The 19,482-nt window shown below is 47.4% G+C and overlaps 2 protein-coding genes, 1 long non-coding RNA gene and 1 other non-coding gene across 5 annotated transcripts; 2 read left to right on the forward strand and 2 right to left on the reverse strand.

Moving 5' to 3' along the window:
- The first annotated feature begins 1,491 nt into the window (after positions 1-1,491).
- Positions 1,492-2,679, forward strand: LOC136952333 (uncharacterized). The gene is made up of 3 exons (XR_010877848.1): positions 1,492-1,624; positions 2,327-2,476; positions 2,631-2,679. It is a non-coding gene; the product is annotated as an uncharacterized lncRNA (long non-coding RNA).
- A 24-nt stretch (positions 2,680-2,703) lies between these two features.
- LOC136952331 (uncharacterized) lies at positions 2,704-8,269 on the forward strand. Its single transcript, XM_067247062.1, has 9 exons — positions 2,704-2,717; positions 2,814-2,918; positions 3,000-3,383; positions 3,491-3,966; positions 4,071-4,398; positions 4,498-5,299; positions 5,420-5,629; positions 5,855-6,648; positions 6,740-8,269. The coding sequence occupies exons 2-8, from the start codon at positions 2,916-2,918 to the stop codon at positions 6,463-6,465; spliced, it is 2,814 nt and encodes a 937-aa protein (XP_067103163.1). The 5' UTR covers positions 2,704-2,717; positions 2,814-2,915; the 3' UTR covers positions 6,466-6,648; positions 6,740-8,269.
- A 2,719-nt stretch (positions 8,270-10,988) lies between these two features.
- On the reverse strand, positions 10,989-14,141 carry LOC136951982 (uncharacterized). Of its 2 annotated transcripts, XM_067246653.1 has the most exons (6): positions 14,029-14,141; positions 13,639-13,807; positions 13,163-13,443; positions 12,724-12,986; positions 12,247-12,504; positions 10,989-12,068 (listed from the first exon to the last, which is right to left on the reverse strand). In XM_067246653.1, the coding sequence occupies exons 2-6, from the start codon at positions 13,787-13,789 to the stop codon at positions 11,261-11,263; spliced, it is 1,761 nt and encodes a 586-aa protein (XP_067102754.1). In that variant the 5' UTR covers positions 13,790-13,807; positions 14,029-14,141; the 3' UTR covers positions 10,989-11,260. The 2 variants fall into 2 exon arrangements, with proteins under 2 accessions (XP_067102754.1, XP_067102753.1); XM_067246652.1 differs by lacking the exon at positions 14,029-14,141 and having other exon boundaries at positions 13,639-13,843.
- Positions 14,142-19,232: 5,091 nt separating this feature from the next.
- Positions 19,233-19,314, reverse strand: trnas-gcu (transfer RNA serine (anticodon GCU)). Its single transcript has one exon. It is a non-coding gene; the product is annotated as a tRNA-Ser (tRNA).
- Positions 19,315-19,482: the final 168 nt, after the last annotated feature.

Consider the following 19,482-nt stretch of genomic DNA (forward strand, 5'->3'; position numbering starts at 1 on the left):
GGGGTTCTTTATTAATGAATGAATGCAATATGAGTAGGCTAAATGCCTGAAAATATCACGAGAAGGGACAACTTAAAAGGACGTTTAAGTCATAGAGATTAGGTCAATTTTTACACCGGTCTGCCAAATGTATTCGTTTTGATTCAGCCTGTCAGCTGCCTCTTGCAGGGGAAATGAGAAGACATCATATTTCATTCTACACTTCACTCGTATTTTGAGTTGTAAATGAGCAGCAAAAAAAATATGCTTTTAAATCTAAGTAATCTTTATAAATAGTATAGCCCGATGCATTTTTATATAAAATATACCGACCCCTGTGCAACCGACGCAAGCAAGCACACCCTACAATTTCCCCAGAAATTGTATACTCTCTAGTTTTTTTTGTTACGCTGACAAAGACCAAGTACTCAATTTAGCATCGATGTACAGTTGTGATCGTTTGCTCTGGGTACAGTAGTAATAGTACCAGGATCGACATAAAAACATGTACATTCAAATCGTACGTCCATAGAATAATTTGCCTGTAAATATCGATATTCCTTTTTTTGTTGTTACGCTGACAAAGACCAAGTAACTACTCAATTTAGCATTGATGTACTGTACAGTCGTACAGTAACCTAGCGTTACATCTACTGTCTACTGTACGCGTACTGTACCACTACGTTCTCTGAGGTAAATTCAGCGGATAAGTTACAGACAATAAGAATACGTTTATCGAGACAGTTAGTCTACATCGGTCAATCAACATAATTCAGAAATACATGTCGCTTATACATATAATTTGCATTTACATACCAATTTTTCTGTTGTTCTTTTCTTTTGTACGTCTTAAGAAAAAGTTCTGTGCAGTACTGGCTCTTTCACTCAGCGCGCTGATTTGTAGTCTTCTGCAGTTTTACGTCACGTCAAAATGGGGCAAAACGTCACGTGACCCCTAGACCCACCTCTGTTCAGATTGGTTCGAAATGTGTTAGGAATTAGCAGTTGTTCGGAATATTTTCCTAAATGTGTTCGGAATTAGCAGTTGTTCAGAATATTTTCCTAATGTGGTTCGGATATTGTTAAGATGTATTTGCAGTCCAATTCTTGGCTGGTACGGCCACCTCGTCATTTACAGCACTAGGCCCTCGGTGGTGAAAGAACCTTCCATTTCACAAAACATGGAGAAAAGCAGGTGACGACGGGCACAATTGTGAAAAGGAATATAGTCAGGAGCTGAGGAAGGAATCAAAGAGTTGCTGGAAAGGCAGTGGTGGAGGGGGGCACTAAGGGTTGAGGGACAGAAGAATTTCAATTGACAAAGGTGGACATGTCATAAAGATAACTTTCCGACGAGGATGAGATTCGAACTCTCGCGTGCAGAGCACGATGGATTAGCAGTCCTACCTGGGGCAGGATCGGCTACCTAAACTCCAATCTCACCATCCAATCAGGATACTAACAGTCCAATGTGGATTGGATTTAGGCCAATCACGTCTTTGAGTGAGAATGGATACAGCCAATCACAGCGCTTCTTTCCATTGTGAGTCCGTTGGAAAACTTTCTGTCAGAAGAAAAGTCTGTTGGCTGTCACTGTATAAGCATACTGTTTACTGTCAGTACAAACGTACAAGAAAGCATCAAAGTAAGTGAACATTAATTTTATTTTCTACTTAAATAGGAATAGATTGTATTACATCCGTCAGGCAAAGTCACGTTAACATGTTGTTGTCCAGTGTCATGTCAAACTTTAGTCACCTTAGCTAATATTAGCAATCGCTACTACAGTAACGCTAATTTCTAATGTACTGTAATCGTGAGAGGAAAAAGGCAGGCTATATTCGCAGTAATTCAAGTAAGTGTTATTATAACGTTAGTTGTATTGGTTACTTCATCATTTAACTAGTTAACATGCTATAGCTCTACGTTTATTACGTCTGACAAGCGGAGGTACAGTAGGTAGCTAGCTACAGTACAGACAGTGCAGTACAGTAACCAACATTCAGTATTAACTTGTCGACATTGCGGGGTCTGCTTACAGTACCTAGTCTAAACTTCTACGGTTTTAGTGTCAATATTAACTAGTCCTTTACTGTAGCTACTTACATTCATTTAAAGTGGGTCTACCCTTTTTCACAAATTTATAATGATCCTACTTGAAGCTTTGGTAAGAATGACATCTGTCAATCATTGTAGATACAGTAAGCTGTTAAAAACTAAACAAAAACCGTTAGCAGTCTAGTTTGCTTATGTTACTGTACTTATGAGTATGCACAAGTTGGTTCAGCACACCATGCTTCCATACATAGTTGTAACTATGGTTATTAATATGTCTCTGTTATTTTAGATGAGCACCAAGCCTAAGAGCCATAAATCCATGGGAGATGGAGAATGGATGGCGAGGCTGAGGGCATTTGCTGGCTCAGGGGTTTGGCCTGCTGGAGGAGGCAATAGACCTGCCCCAAGGCAGCGGAAATGGCATGACCTCTATCAAAAGGTAAAGTACTGCAAAATATGTGCTTATTACTTCTTACAGTCATTAGACTGCAGTTCACTTGATGAAAAAGGGTCAATACAATGGTGCAGATAATATCAGACAATGGACTGTACACTGAGTGACTCTGGCTGAATAACTATTCTGATTGTTTCAGATTGAGAAATGCCCCATGCAGGCCCGTGGACAGACCGCCCTATTTGGAGGGTCTATGGTCTGTAATTGTGGATTCCATGCTGTTAAGGTGATGTATAATTTTTTTACATCTGACTATCTTGCATCTCAGGTCTCTTACAATGCTGTTGCTGATACATTACATGACATGCTGTTGTTTTAGCAGACTGCCACTCAGTCACCTCAAGCACCACAGTCTGTGGCTTCAGACTTGTCCACTGGTGCTGCAGCCCAGCCTTCTTTCCTGCGGCCCCCTCTGAGTGTGTCAATGGTAATGGCTTAGTTATTCATGTTTTGTATAAATCATTTTGTATGTGCTGAATAACAAAATTAACTCTGTTTCTCCTTGCAGTTCACTAAATCACGCTTTGGTGGGTCACAGTCTGCCTCAATGAAGCCCAATATTGTGGCGAGGAAGACCCCCAGCCCCGCTCCTCCTCCATCCTCTGTGAGGACCTCCAGCCCTGCTCCTCCTCCATCCTCTGTGAGGACCTCCAGCCCTGCTCCTTCTCCATCCTCTGTGAGGACCCCCAGCCCTACTCCTTCTCCATCCTCTCTGAGGACCCCCAGCCCTGCTCCTCCTCCATCCTCTCTGAGGACCCCCAGCCCTGCTCCTTCTCCATCCTCTCTGAGGACCCCCAGTCCTGCTCCTCCTCCATCCTCACTGAGGACCCCGTCTACCGCCTCTGTGAGGACCCCCAGCCCTGCTGTTAGCACCAGCCTGGAAGTAGCCACTGTGAGTACAGCGTCTCCTTTTTGTCTGGTTATGTTTCAAGTCATCTTGAGAGTAGCCTTTTTTAATGCAAAAAAACATATTCTTATTTGCTGTTGTCTTCCAAACAGGATGGGGCAGGAGAAATCCATCTAGCTGCTACTGGGGCTACAGCTTCTGTCTGGTTGCCGGGTGAGCTGAGCAAGTCAATCCCTGTTCAAGATCAGAGGTGGATATCCAACACCCTCTTTCACTCTGGCAAACTGCGGCCAGATTTGAAGCTGTGGTATGAGCCCCCTGTTCCAGCACTGATTTATCACCAAACGCCAACACCCGACCGCTTCTTCACCCATCGGCTGATGGTGTGGATGCCCTACCGCCTTTGGAGGGTGAGGGTGTTCTGCCCAGCTTGTGGGAAGCATTTGACGGGTGCTGGCATTCACAGGAGAGCTCGGAAGGTCCTTGACATTGACAGATACTACCTAATGGTGACAGAGACACTCAGGTGCTCTGTGTGTTTCCTGACCACTCTGTCTACCAGTCAGACTGTCAGGGACCAGCTGGACCTGCCACACCAGAATTTGTTCCGGCTCATCCTGACCTGCAAGTGAGTAATGCATTTTTGAAAAGATGGTGATTGTGAAGCCTATAACAACTGACATTACCCTCCAATAAACATGTAACTAATCACTCCAACAATGGGCATGTCAGGTATGCTTGTGACATTCGTGTCATTCGGATGCTTCGGGAAAGGACCCTTGGCAACAGTCCAACACGACTGGTGAAGCAGCTCAAGGAGAACCATGGGGAGGAATGGCTGACCCGGTTGGCACACTATCTCGGGGAGTGTGCTGACTTTGTGGATCGACCCAGTCTGTTCCCAGTGGTCTGCCAGGAGCCCCCTGAGCCCATCGAAATTCCCACCAGTCGTTGGCTGCTGTCCGTGTACGGCAGGGACATCCTCTCCCGCATGGAACACATCAAGGCCAGCATCACCTCCACGTTTGGCTCCATTTTAAAAATGGATTCAACCAAAAAGGTAATACATCATTTGACTGTGTAATTGTACATTACTGTGTACATTACCATGTATGTAATATATAATCTCATATAAACATTAACTTTTGTCACATTCTAGATCACAAAGAAGCTGTCTGGCCATGGCAAGGGGACAGCTCTCTGGGTGACCTCCCTTGGGAACGAGGTTGGACAGATCCTGACCAGTGTCCTCACAGTGCAGGAGGGGCCGGGATTGGATCACATGGTGTCTGGTGTGATGGAGCGGTACCGCCAGGCAGCTGTTCCACCCCCAGTGCTGCTGTACGTGGACTGTGGTTGCTGCAAAAGCGAGGGGCCGAGCAAGCTGCAGACCAGGTTTGGAGAGTGGCCAGACCTCCACATACGGCTGGACATCTGGCACTTTATGAGGAGGATGGCTATCGGCTGCACCACCGATGCTCACCCACTCTACCCCACCTTTATGGGCTCTCTGTCTGCCTGCATCTTTGAGTGGGATGCAGGGGACCTCACTCTGTTGCGGCAGGCAAAGAGAGCGCAGCTCAGGCAGGAGGGTGTGCCATCCATAACGGATCTTGTGGTGGACACCAAGATCTCCAAGATGGAGCTGAGCCTCTACTGCCGCAGGAAGACACGCGGCGAAGAGACCACCATCAGCCTCATCGACCGGCTGCTGCAGGAACTGGGGGGTGCAAGAGGTAGAGACCTCATGGGGGTGCCACTGCTGGACCAGGTGCGCATGGAGCACATCTGGCGTGTGCAGAAACACCACGTCAAGTGCATCCAGGACGTGCCAGGGGTGCAGCTGTACACTGAGGTTGGAAGCACCACCAAGGGGGGCGTCGTACTGACCAGGTACCGCTGTGCCAGGGGGTCCACATCCCTGGAGTCGTTTCATTGCCACCTAAACAGGTTCATTCCAGGTTGGTGTCTCTCATGTATAATGTTTTCAATAATTGTAAGTTTTTTTATGAAACCATTATTCAGATTGAAAAGCAAGACCTTTTTTTAATTGGCCGACATCATTTATATATTTTCTTCAGGAACCAGTGCAAATGCACTGAATTTCCAGCTGTACCTCCTGGAAGGCCTAAATAGGTGGAACCAGGATCGGGGGACTGCAGCAGTGACCAGCAAGCCATCGTCCCTCCTCACCTATTCCGGGGGTGTGGCCCACTGTGTAAACACCAACAGCCTGAAAGTGTTTGGCCGGGCATTTGTGCCAACCTTCACGCCACCTGCCAAATACACTGGTATGTCAAGCTGATATCTGGATATATAATACTGTTTGTGGGTTTTCTGTGTTCTAACTTAAGTTCAACAAGGCTTTATTTTTACTATGCCCATTACCAAAGCAAACCATACACTTACTTGCTCATAACATGATACAGAAACACTACTCTGATATTAAACAGTATCTATATAGAATGCTACAAATACAGCTAATAATGTGTGTGACTGTCTGTACTATTTTATAGGAGAGCTGCTTGGTGTTGACTACCTGCTGAGTCAGACTGGGCAGTCCCTCAACGTGAACCCCGACTCAGAGGAGATAGAGGGCATGCTGGAGGATGTTCATGAGGGCGAGGAAGAAGAAGATGAGGGCTTCCAGGAAGAACCAAGTCTTGCTGTGTCAAGTCTCCTGGATGACCAAAGCTTCTCTACTCTCACCCTGCCTCCTGCCTCCATGGCTGCTCCCACCCTGCCTCCTGCCTCCATGGCTGCTCCCACCCTGCCTCCTGCCTCCATGGCTGCTCCCATCCTGCCTCCTGCCTCCATGGCTGCTCCCATCCTGCCTTCTGCCTCCATGGCTGCTCCCACCCTGCCTGCTCCCACCCTGCCTCCTGCCTCCATGGCTGCTCCCATCCTGCCTCCTGCCTCCATGGCTGCTCCCATCCTGCCTCCTGCCTCCATGGCTGCTCCCACCCTGCCTGCTCCCACCCTGCCTCCTGCCTCCATGGCTGCTCCCACCCTGCCTCCTGCCTCCATGGCTGCTCCCACCCTGCCTGCTCCCTCCCTGCCTGCTGCCTCCCTGGCTACTAACACCCTGCCTGCTACCCCCCTGGCTGCTCCCTCCCTGGTATCTTAAGAAAATCAATGTATCTGCGTTTTGTCCCACTTCACTGACCTTCCATTGTGATGCTCATTTTTGTTTATTTATTTTCAGGCTGTGGATGACTCTGGCATGCCGGGCTTAGACAGAGTAGACAGCTTGGCTGAGTGTTTGGTGGAGCTGAGGAACCAGTCCTCTCTGGCCCTCACCAACCAGCAGGTCAATAACATTCATTGTCTTGCTACATTCCCGCTGTGCCCTGCCAAAAATTTTCACACTTATTGTCTTCTCATGTGTTCTCTCTGTGTAGGTAAGCAACATTGTTGCTCTGTGGCAGAACCTGCTGGACTACGACCAGCAGAGGGTTACCTTTGCTGCCAGACACCAGAGCAGGCTGGACACAGGGAGGTTCAGGTCTCCAAAGAAGAGGCAGGAGTTCACTCCAGGGGTGGAGAGCATGAAGAGGCACGCACTCACCACCACTGCCCCGCTTGCCCAATGGCCTGATTGCTGCCGCCTGATTGAACTGATCTTTGTCAGGCTCTGTGCCATCCATCGCTCTCCCAAGAAGAAGGGGACTGGCGCAGTGTCCAGATGGAGTTTAATCCTGGATGACTACAGGAAAATCAGGCAGCGCATTTTGGCAAATGGGACGGTCATGCAGCAGACCACACTGCAGCTGGTGGATGTAAGCCACACCACCCTTGTGCAGTGGCACAACAAGAGGGTGAAGAAGCAGGACAACGCTGTGGTTATGCAGGGGCTGAACTTGCCCAGTCGCTTGTCTGCGGCAGCCGACCCACTCCCTCCTGCTAATGTGCGCCTTCCATCTGCGCTCCCCCACCCAGGCCCGGCTCTCCAGTACCAACTGCCCTGCAGCACCGTGGGCCAGGCGCAGTTGAAAAGAAAGGTCCCGCCCACAGATGTAACACCGGTGGCTATAAAGATGCATGCCCAGCGTCAGCTCTTCCCTGCTCCACCCTCGGCCCCATGTCTGTTGGTGCTGGCTCCGGTGACCTCACAGGTGCCTGTCCTCGTCGCTGCTCCACAGGCCCTGGGAGGTATCTTCCCTGCACCCCCTGCTCCGGTCCGAAAACTAACCCGCCATGTACTCCACAACACATGCAAGAAATGCGGGCAGTTCAGGACAGCCCAGACTGGACACAGTCAGTACAAAGGAACTGTGTACTGCCCCTCTGTAGAGGCTGTTCCCAAGGAGCAGTGGTTGGAGGACATGAAACAAAAGTAGATGCCCCTCTACCCCCCTCCCAGAGGCATGGACACTGGGCTAGTGCCCCTCGACCCCTCCCCCTCCCAGAGGCATGGACACTGGGCTAGTGCCCCTCTACTCCCCCTCCCAGAGGCATGGACACTGGGCTAGTGCCCCTCTACCCCCCTCCCAGAGGCATGGACACTGGGCTAGTGCCCCTCTACCCCCCTCCTAGAGGCATGGACACTGGGCTAGTGCCCCTCGACCCCTCCCCCTCCCAGAGGCATGGACACTGGGCTATTGCCCCTCTACTCCCCCTCCCAGAGGCATGGACACTGGGCTAGTGCCCCTCTACCCCCCTCCCAGAGGCATGGACACTGGGCTAGTGCCCCTCTACCCCCCTCTCAGAGGCATGGACACTGGGCTAGTGCACCTCTACCCCCCTCTCAGAGGCATGGACACTGGGCTAGTGCCCCTCTACTCCCCCTCCCAGAGGCATGGACACTGGGCTAGTGCCCCTCTACCCCCCTCCCAGAGGCATGGACACTGGGCTAGTGCCCCTCTACCCCCCTCCCAGAGGCATGGACACTGGGCTAGTGCCCCTCTACCCCCCTCTCAGAGGCATAGACACTGAACACTTTAATGTTGTTAATAGTTCTGTTAATGTTTTCTGTTATTGTCTATGGTTGCTGTTTAATAAGTGAATGGAGGGATTCACTACTCTTCTGTATATATTTAAGTTATTGTCTATAGTTACTGTTTAATAAGTCAATGGAGGGATTCACTACTGTTCTGTATATATTTAAGTTATTGTCTATAGTTACTGTTGAATAAGTGAATGGAGGGATTCACTACTGTTCTGTATATATTTAAGTTATTGTCTATAGTTACTGTTTAATAAGTGAATGGAGGGATTCACTACTGTTCTGTATATATTTAAGTTATTGTCTATAGTTACTGTTTAATAAGTGAATGGAGGGATTCACTACTGTTCTGTATATATTTAAGTTATTGTCTATAGTTACTGTTGAATAAGTGAATGGAGGGATTCACTACTGTTCTGTATATATTTAAGTTATTGTCTATAGTTACTGTTGAATAAGTGAATGGAGGGATTCACTACTCTTCTGTATATATTTAAGTTATTATCTATAGCTACTGTTGAATAAGTGAATGGAGGGATTCACTACTGTTCTGCATATATTTAAGTCATTGTCTATAGTTACTGTTGAATAAGTGAATGGAGGGATTCACTTACTACTGTGTAATGGCTTTGTGATGACTGAAAATAAAAGTTTGATCACAACAGAAATGTATCTTCCTAGGCTTCGTTTGTGTGTTTTGTGTATAAAAGTTTCTGATAAATACATCAACTTAATTTTAAATATTCATTTAACAGTTATTAGTATCATCATTGTTTTGTTATTAACCAAACAGTGATTAGGTGATTTCCCCCAAAAATATATAACCACTTGAATTTCTGGCAACAATTTAGTCAAACCAGAACCTTGGGATTAACTTTTATCCCATATACTACATGTCTATAGAAATAGAAATATAAGGTTTTAATTGTGATTCCTGATATACCTCAACATTTAAAAAACATTGGTGATGTAGGTCTGGGCCATAAAAATTCCTTCCTTCTCTTTTTCTCTCCTTTTTTCTCTCTTTTTCCCTCTTTTTTCCTCCTTTTTCTTCTTCCCCCCTTCTCCCCTCTCCTTTCCTTTCTTCCCCCCCCAAGGTAGACGAATGTTCCCCAGCTTTGGCGCATCTCCTTAACCACTCGGCCACCTCGTCATTTACAGCACTGGGCCCACGGTGGTGAAAGAACCTTCCATTTCACAAAACATGGAGAAAAGCAGATGACGACAGGCACAATTGTGAAAAGGAATATAGTCAGGAGCTGAGGAAGGAATCAAAGAGCTGCTGGAAAGGCAGTGGTGGAGGGGCGCACTATATAGGAGCAGTTAGAGTTCCAATTTACACGTCGACGAGGATGAGATTCGAACTCCCGCGTGCAGAGCACAATGGATTAGCAGTCCATCGCCTTAACCACTCGGCCACCTCGTCATTTACAGCAAGGGGCCCACGGTCGTGAAAGAACCTTCCATTTCACAAAACATGGAGAAAAGCAGGTGACGACAGGCACAATTGTGAAAAGGAATATAGTCAGGAGCTGAGGAAGGAATCAAAGAGTTGCTGGAAAGGCAGTGGTGGAGGGGGGCACTAAGGGTTGAGGGACAGAAGAATTTCAATTGACAAAGGTGGACATGTCATAAAGATAACTTGCCGACGAGGATGAGATTCGAACTCACGCGTGCAGAGCACAATGGATTAGCAGTCCATCGCCTTAACCACTCGGCCAAAAATGGGGCAAAAGGGACTGCTAGGGGGGGGGGGAAAGAGAAAAAACGGAAAGAGAAAAGGAGAAAAACAAACAAATTGTCATGTTTTTTTTTCCACTCACAACGCCTTTAAAGTTATTTTCACGCGCATTTGCGCTTATTTTTATCACTTTTATCGACAACATTGACACGTTGTCTCCTGCGGGATTCGATCTGATGACGCTGTGCACCGTGGCAGCATCCACCAATACCATGCATTAACATAATTTTTCTTTCGTATAACGTGTATATTGCTTGTATTAAGTGAGTTGTGTGAATATTGCATGTATTGTTTAAAAGCAGCCAGAACCAAAATCATTGTGTGTGTGTTAACATACTTGGTCAATAAATCAGATTTTGATGTAATTAAAGTGCTATGTGTCATTCATCCTGATTAGGGGGTTAGTTGTCCCATATATATATATATATATATATATATATTTAGCAACTGTCCTAGACTGCGGGGGACCAGAAGTGGGTGAACAACCTGAACTTGTTCTTCAACAGGTTTGATCAGCCCCTACCCCGGCCCAGTCACCCCGGCTGCTGCACACCTCAGGTGCACCCCCAGAACACTGCCCTACCCCCATCTCCACAGCACTCAGGTCACAGACCCCCACCGCTTTGGCTTCTCCTGCCCCATCCCTTTCATCTCACCTCTTACCCTCAGCTCCACCCCCTCTCAACACCCCCTACAACATCAAACACTGGTGAGAAAAGAGGTCAGGAAGATCAAAGCAAGAAAGTATGTATTTTCATTGGCAGAGGGCTTTCCAGGAGTGCTGATATTTAATAACAGCACTGGTAGCCTACTTAGTTACTTTGCAAGAGTTCTAGGAATAAAGTATAGGAGGTATAGGAGAAAAACAATCAAGAAGTCAGAATTTGAGAAACTTTGGTCAGTTTATTAAACCTGAAAGTATATATTTAGCAAATATATACATCTTTATTTATTTTTATTTATTTATTTATTTTTTTAGAACACCATGCAATGCACAAACACAGAAATGAAAAACATAACTATATACAATACTTTACTATTTACACATTATTATACAATTTGACAAACTTTGGTCACTTTATTAAACCTGAAAGTATATATTTAACAAATATATACATCTATTTTTTTTTTATTGAATTTTTTAGAACACAGAAATGAAAAACGTAACTATATACAATACTTAACTATTTACACATAACTATTATATACAGTATTTATTTATTCATAAATTGTCCTTTATTTCCCACTGGCAAGACTGGTCAACTGGTCCTTCCACTCTGCCAGGGTGAGTCCTGAGGCTGGACAGTACCACCGCCCCTTCAGCTGGGTGTGACCCGTACTTTTGTTTTTCCCCTGCCCACACTGCTTGCAAATGTACTGGTAGGTATCCCTGAACTTCTTGCGTGGAGGTTCACCCCTAGCCATCAGCTCCTCGTTCTCCTGGGCAGCTTTTTTATGTCTCCACGTACTTTGCCTTGGCTGAACAGAGGTGCCAGGTGGTGGAGGGGCCAGGTACAGTGGATGGTCAGCAGGTGGCTGGAAGGGGGGAGGTGGCTGGAAGGGGGGAGGTGGCTGGTACGAAGGCCAGGCAGGAGATGGTGGTGGTGGCAGGTAATCCTGCTGGTACGAAGGCCAGGCAGGAGATGGTGGTGGTGGCAGGTGACCCTGCTGGTACGAGGCCCAGGCAGGAGATGGTGGTGGTGGCAGGTGACCCTGCTGGTACGAGGCCCAGGCAGGAGATGGGGGTGGTGGCAGGTTACCATGCTCATACGAGGCTGAGCCAGCAGAACCAGGCCATACGTATGACCCAGGCTGGTAGTGCTGTGCCAAGGCAGAACGAACACTGTGCCGAGGGCGTATCACTGCCTCACCCTCCCGGTTCTCTGGCTCCTCAAACACCATAGCCTCATGCCCATGCTGCACAGGAGCAGCCGGAAGAGTCTGGGCTTCAGGGAGTGAGTCCTTGGCCAGTTCAAACCGTTTGGGGAGTATGGTGCCCTGCAGCAGCATGTCCCTGTCCTTCCTCTTATCCCTCCTAAGCAGCCTAAAAGACAAAAATGCATACAGTAGCTTCAGTTAGTTCTTTTATACATAGTAGCCTATCCTCCTATGTTTAGTATTTTCTAACAAGCAAGCAGTTGAAGGTTTTTCTTGCAGTTTAATAATATAATAGTATAATGTCATTGTATAGGAAAAGTGCACACGTAAAAAACAAGACTCACCAAGAAGAGATTGTTGTGTTGTTTACTGGTATCAGAACCACGTTGGTCTTCTCCAGAACAACCCTGCTGTCCTCCAGCAGCTGTTTAAGATGGCTGTAGGCCACCACAATGGACTGTGGGATGGGCAGAGTTCTACTCCTTGTGTCCTTGGGCCTGTTTGGTGCTTGCTGAAACTCTTTTAAAAGTCTCAGGCAAACACATTCGCTGACCCTGTGGACTTCGGGGTCCTGGGCTGCCTGCCCGTGAGTCATGAACAGTCTGTGGGAAAGAAGGATGATATGGTCCGGACTTTAAACAAGGCTGTAAACTAAAAAAATAAATAATAGCAACAACCTGTCACTTGTGAACAGCCCAATTTACCCCCCACAAACTAATATAATCACAAAATAATTTTTTCAATCCTGGTTTGACGCAGTACAGCCTTCTGATTCAATGATTTGTAATGAACCAAAATGATTAAGAATTGTGTCAAATCACCTCTCTGCCGCCTGCTGTCCAGGAGCAGAGCCACTCGGCTTCCTGGGCGCTCTCCAAGGTCCTGCCACGGTCTTCTTCCTCGCTTTCTGGCCGAACCTCAAAGGTTCCTTGTCCATAGCAGGGAGAGCCATGTAAAGATGGACTATGTCAGCCTCCTCTTTTGATGACAAGGCAGTGATGGTTCGGTTCAGGCCAACCAGGTAGGCTGCCAGGTCATCAACCGCATCCCAGCCCAAGACACCTCTGGAATCACATCGGCTATTCTGAAAAGTGAAAATCATGAAAAAAACACATGTAAATAAATGTGTCAATTTCTTTGAACTATTTGAGCTCCATAAAACGCAATACTTGACGTTTTACTTGACAAACGTATGATACTTGTGGCATATCATTAGCGAACTTGTTACATATCTTGTTTTTGAGAAAGGTGTTACATTACCTGGTCTGATGTGCTGTCTTGTGTGTCGTCTTCCTCCACAATGATGTCCTCATCCAGGGATCTGGGTCCACTGTCACCCTCCAGTGTCACCTGGGCCTCCACGGCACATATTGGAGGATCAGGATCACCTACCCTAAGGTCAGCTACCTGGCACACCGTGACGTCAGGTTCACCCCCGTCGTCCTCAAGCTCCTCTGTGGGGATCTCTGGCAGCTGCTGTGGAACCAGCAGGTCGCCTCTATTGGACTGGGCCAACAGGTACTCCACAGCAATGCGCTTGCCTGTAACACATAGTGTTTAAACACATAGTTAAAGAAGAGGAAAGGACACAAACACAGACACATCTCCTACATGTAGAGCCCGATCTTCACTCCCACTCCCATGTCCTCTGAGGAGGGGTGGAGGTGGCAGAGAAAAGAAAAGTGGGAGAGGAAGTAATACTCAAATGCTCAGTGCTGATCTGAGAGCTATCTTACCAGTAGGTTTTCCAGGTGGGGTGAATTCTGGAACCAGAGAACAACCAAGGACCCGCTGGCTCATGCTGTTTAGGTGAGACATCAAGCGAACATCAAATGTCCTCAGGGTTGATGCCCCCACCACAGCTACAGCTTCCTTTGCCCGGTTCATGTTCCACCTCGATACCCCCTCCAGCATGTACATTTGTGTGTGCAATGCATTGCATCGAAAGCCTAAGAAACAAAATACTCAGGTTAGGTCAACCATTATTATGAAGTCAATACATATTAACACCTATTAAATACAAAGTGACAATTACATTGTTATTTGAATAATTCAAGTGCATACTATGTCATAACACAGACTTTTTTTTAAGATCAGCATACGGCAAGTTAACATTTTGAATTTACCTGGAACAAAAGCACACTGGTGGCGGTGAAAACTCTCGAGGGAGGAGGACCCCCTCCCACACCTGAGGACGTCAAGGACTTTGCCACCCTTCTGCAGTGTCCCTGTCTTTGTGTACAACTCCACCCCTGCAGGGTCCTGGATGCACTCCAGGTGCTTCTGCTGCACCTCCCACACATGGTGCATGCTGTCAGGGTTCACTAGACGTAGCCCCGTGGTGTCAGTCAGCTCCCACATCGATTCGAGCAGCCCCAAAATCATGACTCGGATCTCCTCCACTGCACGGGTCCTCCGCCTGCAGTGCTTTGCCATTTCACCAGTGCTGATACTGGCCGAGAGCAGTGCCTCAGTGGGAGCATTTCCACCATGGCTGCTCTTCCACTCCCCTTTCTTGGCCTCCTTAAGCCGTTGCACATCCTCCTGATCCCACTCAAAGATACAGGCGGAAAGTTTGGAGCAAAAGGTACCGTAGAGAGGGTGGTGCATGAAGTGGAAGACGTCTAAACGGACGACAAACTTCCATGGTCGAAAGAGTCTCAGCACTGACGACACACCTGTGAAAGACAAACACTGATTATTACAGACGTGATCATCTATTTTTTGGGCAATTACATTACATTGTTAGTTTATAGATTACTATCACCATTTTTCTCTTTTTTTAACATCATAATTAACTTTAGTTAATTACATACTGTAATCTGCAATGTATATTTCATAAAGTAACAATTTCAGCATCCCACCTGACTGGCTGCAGCAGTCCCGGTCAACATAGATAGCCTCAGGCTCAGCTTGTCCAGCATTCTCATAACGTGTGACGATGCCCTGGCACAACTCTTCCAGCCCTGCACCTTCACCTGTCGTCAGAACACTGTTCAGAACCTGGCCAAGCTCGTTGCCGATGTTGGACATCCATGCAGCGGTGTCCCCTATACTGCCAGCCAGCTTCTTGGTGATCTGAAAAACAAACAAAAACAGAACGTTCAAAAACAAACTGTACAAGCTTACTAAAATTAATACTATTTCATCATTAGGATGACAAAGTAAACTATTTATATCCATTCCAATTGGTTAACATCAGAGTAAATAAAATTAATGCTAAAACCCTCACCTTCTTTGTAGAGTCCATCTTCAGAATTATACCATAGGTAGAGGTGATCACCCCCTTCATCTCTTCCAGGTGGCTGAGGATGTCGTTGGAGTGGACCGTCTCAAACCACTGGGCAAGTGGAAGGGGCCTGAAGGGTGGAGGAGGAAGATGGACAGCTGCAGAAGAGACGAAGGTAGCCATCTTCAAATGAAGCTCACAGTCAGACAGGTAGCGGATGGTCTGACGTGCCCACTCCTCGCTGTGTGCTTCCTCTACTGCAGACTGGAGGTAGGAGGAACTGTTCCCACTGGTCCTTGGCTTCAGGAAAGTCATACACTTCCTATCCAGGGCTAGCTGTGTAGTGAGGACAGCAGGAAACAGGCTCCTATGTGCCACATCCAGTTGAGCAAGGATTTCCTGGCTCCATGGGCAGACCGGCAGCATACACTTGCTGCAACGTGGATAGTCCCCTCCCACCAGGTAGTAGCGGGTATCCACATCTATCACCTCCCTCACCTTCGGGTAGATCCCTGAGTGGTGCATTTTACGGTCACACCGCGTGCATTTCAGAGGAATCCCCCACATCCTCATTGGTGCCCAGAGGAACATCCTCTGCCGGAAGTGCCACCCGGGCTCGGGAGGAGACAGTTTGTGCTGCAGTGGTGGATGAAACCAGCACGCCTCCATCTTCTGCCTCAGCTGACCTGTAGGCTCATAGAGGACCTTGGCAATCCACACCCGATCTGCTGGCTGTATAACCTTTTTGAATTGATTGGGGAGAAAAGCTTCCCAATCAATGGAAGCTGGCCTAAGTGGAGTTTGAGGAGTGTGGCGTGGCGTGCTGGAGCAACCTGTTGGAGGAGGGAGCAGAGATGTAGTTGTCGGCAGAGATGGTGTGGGCTGTAGAGATGGTGTGGCCGTTAGCCGTGGAGATGGTGTGGGCCGCCGAGATGGTGTGGTCCACGGAGATGGCGTGGCCGTTAGCCGTGGAGATGTTGTGGGCCTTGGAGATGGTGTGGGCCTTGGAGATGGTGTGGGCCCTGGAGATGGTGTGGGCCGGGGAGATGGTGTGGGCCTTGGAGATGGTGTGGGCCATGGAGATGGTGTGGGCCCTGGAGATGGTGTGGGCCGCGGAGATGGTGTGGGCCCTGGAGATGGTGTGGGCCGCGGAGATGGTGTGGGCCCTGGAGATGGTGTGGGCCGCGGAGATGGTGTGGGCCCTGGAGATGGTGTGGGCCGCGGAGATGGTGTGGGCCTTGGAGATGGTGTGGGCCCTGGAGATGGTGTGGGCCGCGGAGATGGTGTGGGCCCTGGAGATGGTGTGGGCCGCGGAGATGGTGTGGGCCCTGGAGATGGTGTGGGCCGCGGAGATGGTGTGGGCCCTGGAGATGGTGTGGGCCGCGGAGATGGTGTGGGCCTTGGAGATGGTGTGGGCCTTGGAGATGGTGTGGGCCCTGGAGATGGTGTGGTCCTTGGAGATGGTGTGGGCCTTGGAGATGGTGTGGGCCCTGGAGATGGTGTGGGCCTTGGAGATGGTGTGGGCCTTGGAGATGGTGTGGGCCCTGGAGATGGTGTGGGCCACGGAGATGGTGTGGGCCGTGGAGATGGTGTTGGCCGTGGGGATGGTGTGGTGGAGCTACCTGTTGAAGTTGGCGATGGAGGTTGAGCCAACCAGGATAAATAATGGAACTGTTCTATATGCTCCAACAGGCCAACAGAACCTTGGACCTTGGCCCCACAGGTGTCACATGTCACCACCAGGCCTTTTGCCTGTGGAAAACTGGTAGCTGCCCTGGGCATACTTTTGGCAGATGTCTCTCCAGTATGAGTCTGGCTTCCCCGTCTTGGTCATATCTGCAAATATGAGCTAAGTTAGACTAAATGACCAAGTTCTCTGTTGTGATTACATTCTCAATCAATTTAGCATAGATGTACAGTCGTGATAGTTTGCTCTGGCTATGGTACAGTAATACCAGGTCCATACCATTTTATAAAATTAATACTTCCATAGAATAATATGCTTGTACTCCAACACGTCAACTTAATTTTGTTATCTCAACAACCTAGTCAAAGTATCATCAATGTAGTCATATTTTGTTCTGGTGTCTCTACTGTACTTCTGAGGTCAAATTAAAGTCAGCGGAAAAGTTGCATCTAACAGAGGGGACTGTACTATGGGGGGCAGCGAGTCTACATCGACAATTTAAATACCAGGACCGACATAAAAACATGTACATTCAAATCGTACGTCCATAGAATAATTTGCCTGTACATATCGATATTCTTTTTTTTGTTGTTACGCTGACAAAGACCAAGTAACTACTCAATTTAGCATTGATGTACTGTACAGTCGTACAGTAACCTAGCGTTACATCTACTGTCTACTGTACGCGTACTGTACCACTACGTTCTCTGAGGTAAATTCAGCGGGAAAGTTACATTTCACAGAGGGGACTGTACTATGGGGGCAGTGAGTCTACATCGACAATTTAAATACCAGGCCTGACATAAAAACATGTAGCTATACAAATCATACGTCTATAAAATAATTTGCCTGTACATATCGACACAATTTTTTTTGTTACGCTGACAAAGACCAAGTACTCAATTTAGCATCGATGTACAGTCGTGATCGTTTGCTCTGGGTACAGTAATAATAGTACCAGGATCGACATACAAACATGCACATTCAAATCGTACGTCCATAGAATAATTTGCCTGTACATATCGATATTCTTTTTTTTGTTGTTACGCTGACAAAGACCAAGTAACTACTCAATTTAGCATTGATGTACTGTACAGTCGTACAGTAACCTAGCGTTACATCTACTGTCTACTGTACGCGTACTGTACCACTACGTTCTCTGAGGTAAATTCTGCGGATAAGTTAAAGACAATAAGAATACGTTTATCGAGACAGTTAGTCTACATCGGTCAATCAACATAATTCAGAAATACATGTCGCTTATACATATAATTTTCATTTACATACCTATTTCTCTGTTGTTCTTTTCTTTTGTACTTCTTAAGAAAAAGTTCTGTGCAGTACTGGCTCTTTCACTCAGCGCGCTGATTTGTAGTCTTCTGCAGTTTTACGTCACGTCAAAATGGGGCAAAACGTCACGTGACCCCTAGACCCACCTCTGTTCAGAATGGTTCGAAATGTGTTTGGAATAAGCAGTTGTTCGGATTATTTTCCTAATGTGGTTCGGATATTGTTAAGATGTATTTGCAGTCCAATTCTTGGCGGGTACGGCCACCTCGTCATTTACAGCACTGGGCCCACGGTGGTGAAAGAACCTTCCATTTCACAAAACATGGAGAAAAGCAGGTGACGACAGGCACAATTGTGAAAAGGAATATAGTCAGGAGCTGAGGAAGGAATCAAAGAGTTTCTGGAAAGGCAGTGGTGGAGGGGGGCACTAAATATGAGCAGTAAGGGTTGAGGGACAGAAGAATTTCAATTGACATGTCATAAAGATAACTTGCCGACGAGGATGAGATTCGAACTCAAGCGTGCAGAGCACAATTGATTAGCAGTCCATCGCCTTAACCACTCGGCCACCTCGTCATTTACAGCAAGGGGCCCACAATGGTGAAAGAACCTTCCATTTCATAAAACATGGAGAAAAGCAGGTGACGACAGGCACAATTGTGAAAAGGAATATAGTCAGGAGCTGAGGAAGGAATCAAAGAGTTGCTGGAAAGGCAGTGGTGGAGGGGGGCACTGAATATGAGCAGTAAGGGTTGAGGGAGAGAAGAATTTCAATTGACAAAGGTGGACATGTCATAAAGATAACTTGCCGACGAGGATGAGATTCGAACTCACGCGTGCAGAGCACAAAGGATTAGCAGTGCATCTCCTTAACCACTCGGCCACCTCGTCACTTACAGCACTTGTCCCTCGGTGGTGAAAGAACCTTCCATTTCACAAAACATGGAGAAAAGCAGGTGACGACAGGCACAATTGTGAAATGGAATATAGTCAGGAGCTGAGGAAGGAATCAAAGAGTTTCTGGAAAGGCAGTGGTGGAGGGGGGCACTAAATATGAGCAGTAAGGGTTGAGGGACAGAAGAATTTCAATTGACAAAGGTGGACATGTCATAAAGATAACTTGCCGACGAGGATGAGATTCGAACTCACGCGTGCAGAGCACAATGGATTAGCAGTCCATCGCCTTAACCACTCAGCCACCTCGTCATTTACAGCACTGGGCCCACGGTGGTGAAAGAACCTTCCATTTCACAAAACATGGAGAAAAGCAGGTGACGACAGGCAAAATTGTGAAATGGAATATAGTCAGGAGCTGAGGAAGGAATCAAAGAGTTTCTGGAAGGGCAGTGGTGGAGGGGGGCACTAAATATGAGC

This window comes from Osmerus mordax, chromosome 11 (assembly GCF_038355195.1).
Source record: "Osmerus mordax isolate fOsmMor3 chromosome 11, fOsmMor3.pri, whole genome shotgun sequence".
NCBI classification, from domain to species: domain Eukaryota; kingdom Metazoa; phylum Chordata; class Actinopteri; order Osmeriformes; family Osmeridae; genus Osmerus; species Osmerus mordax.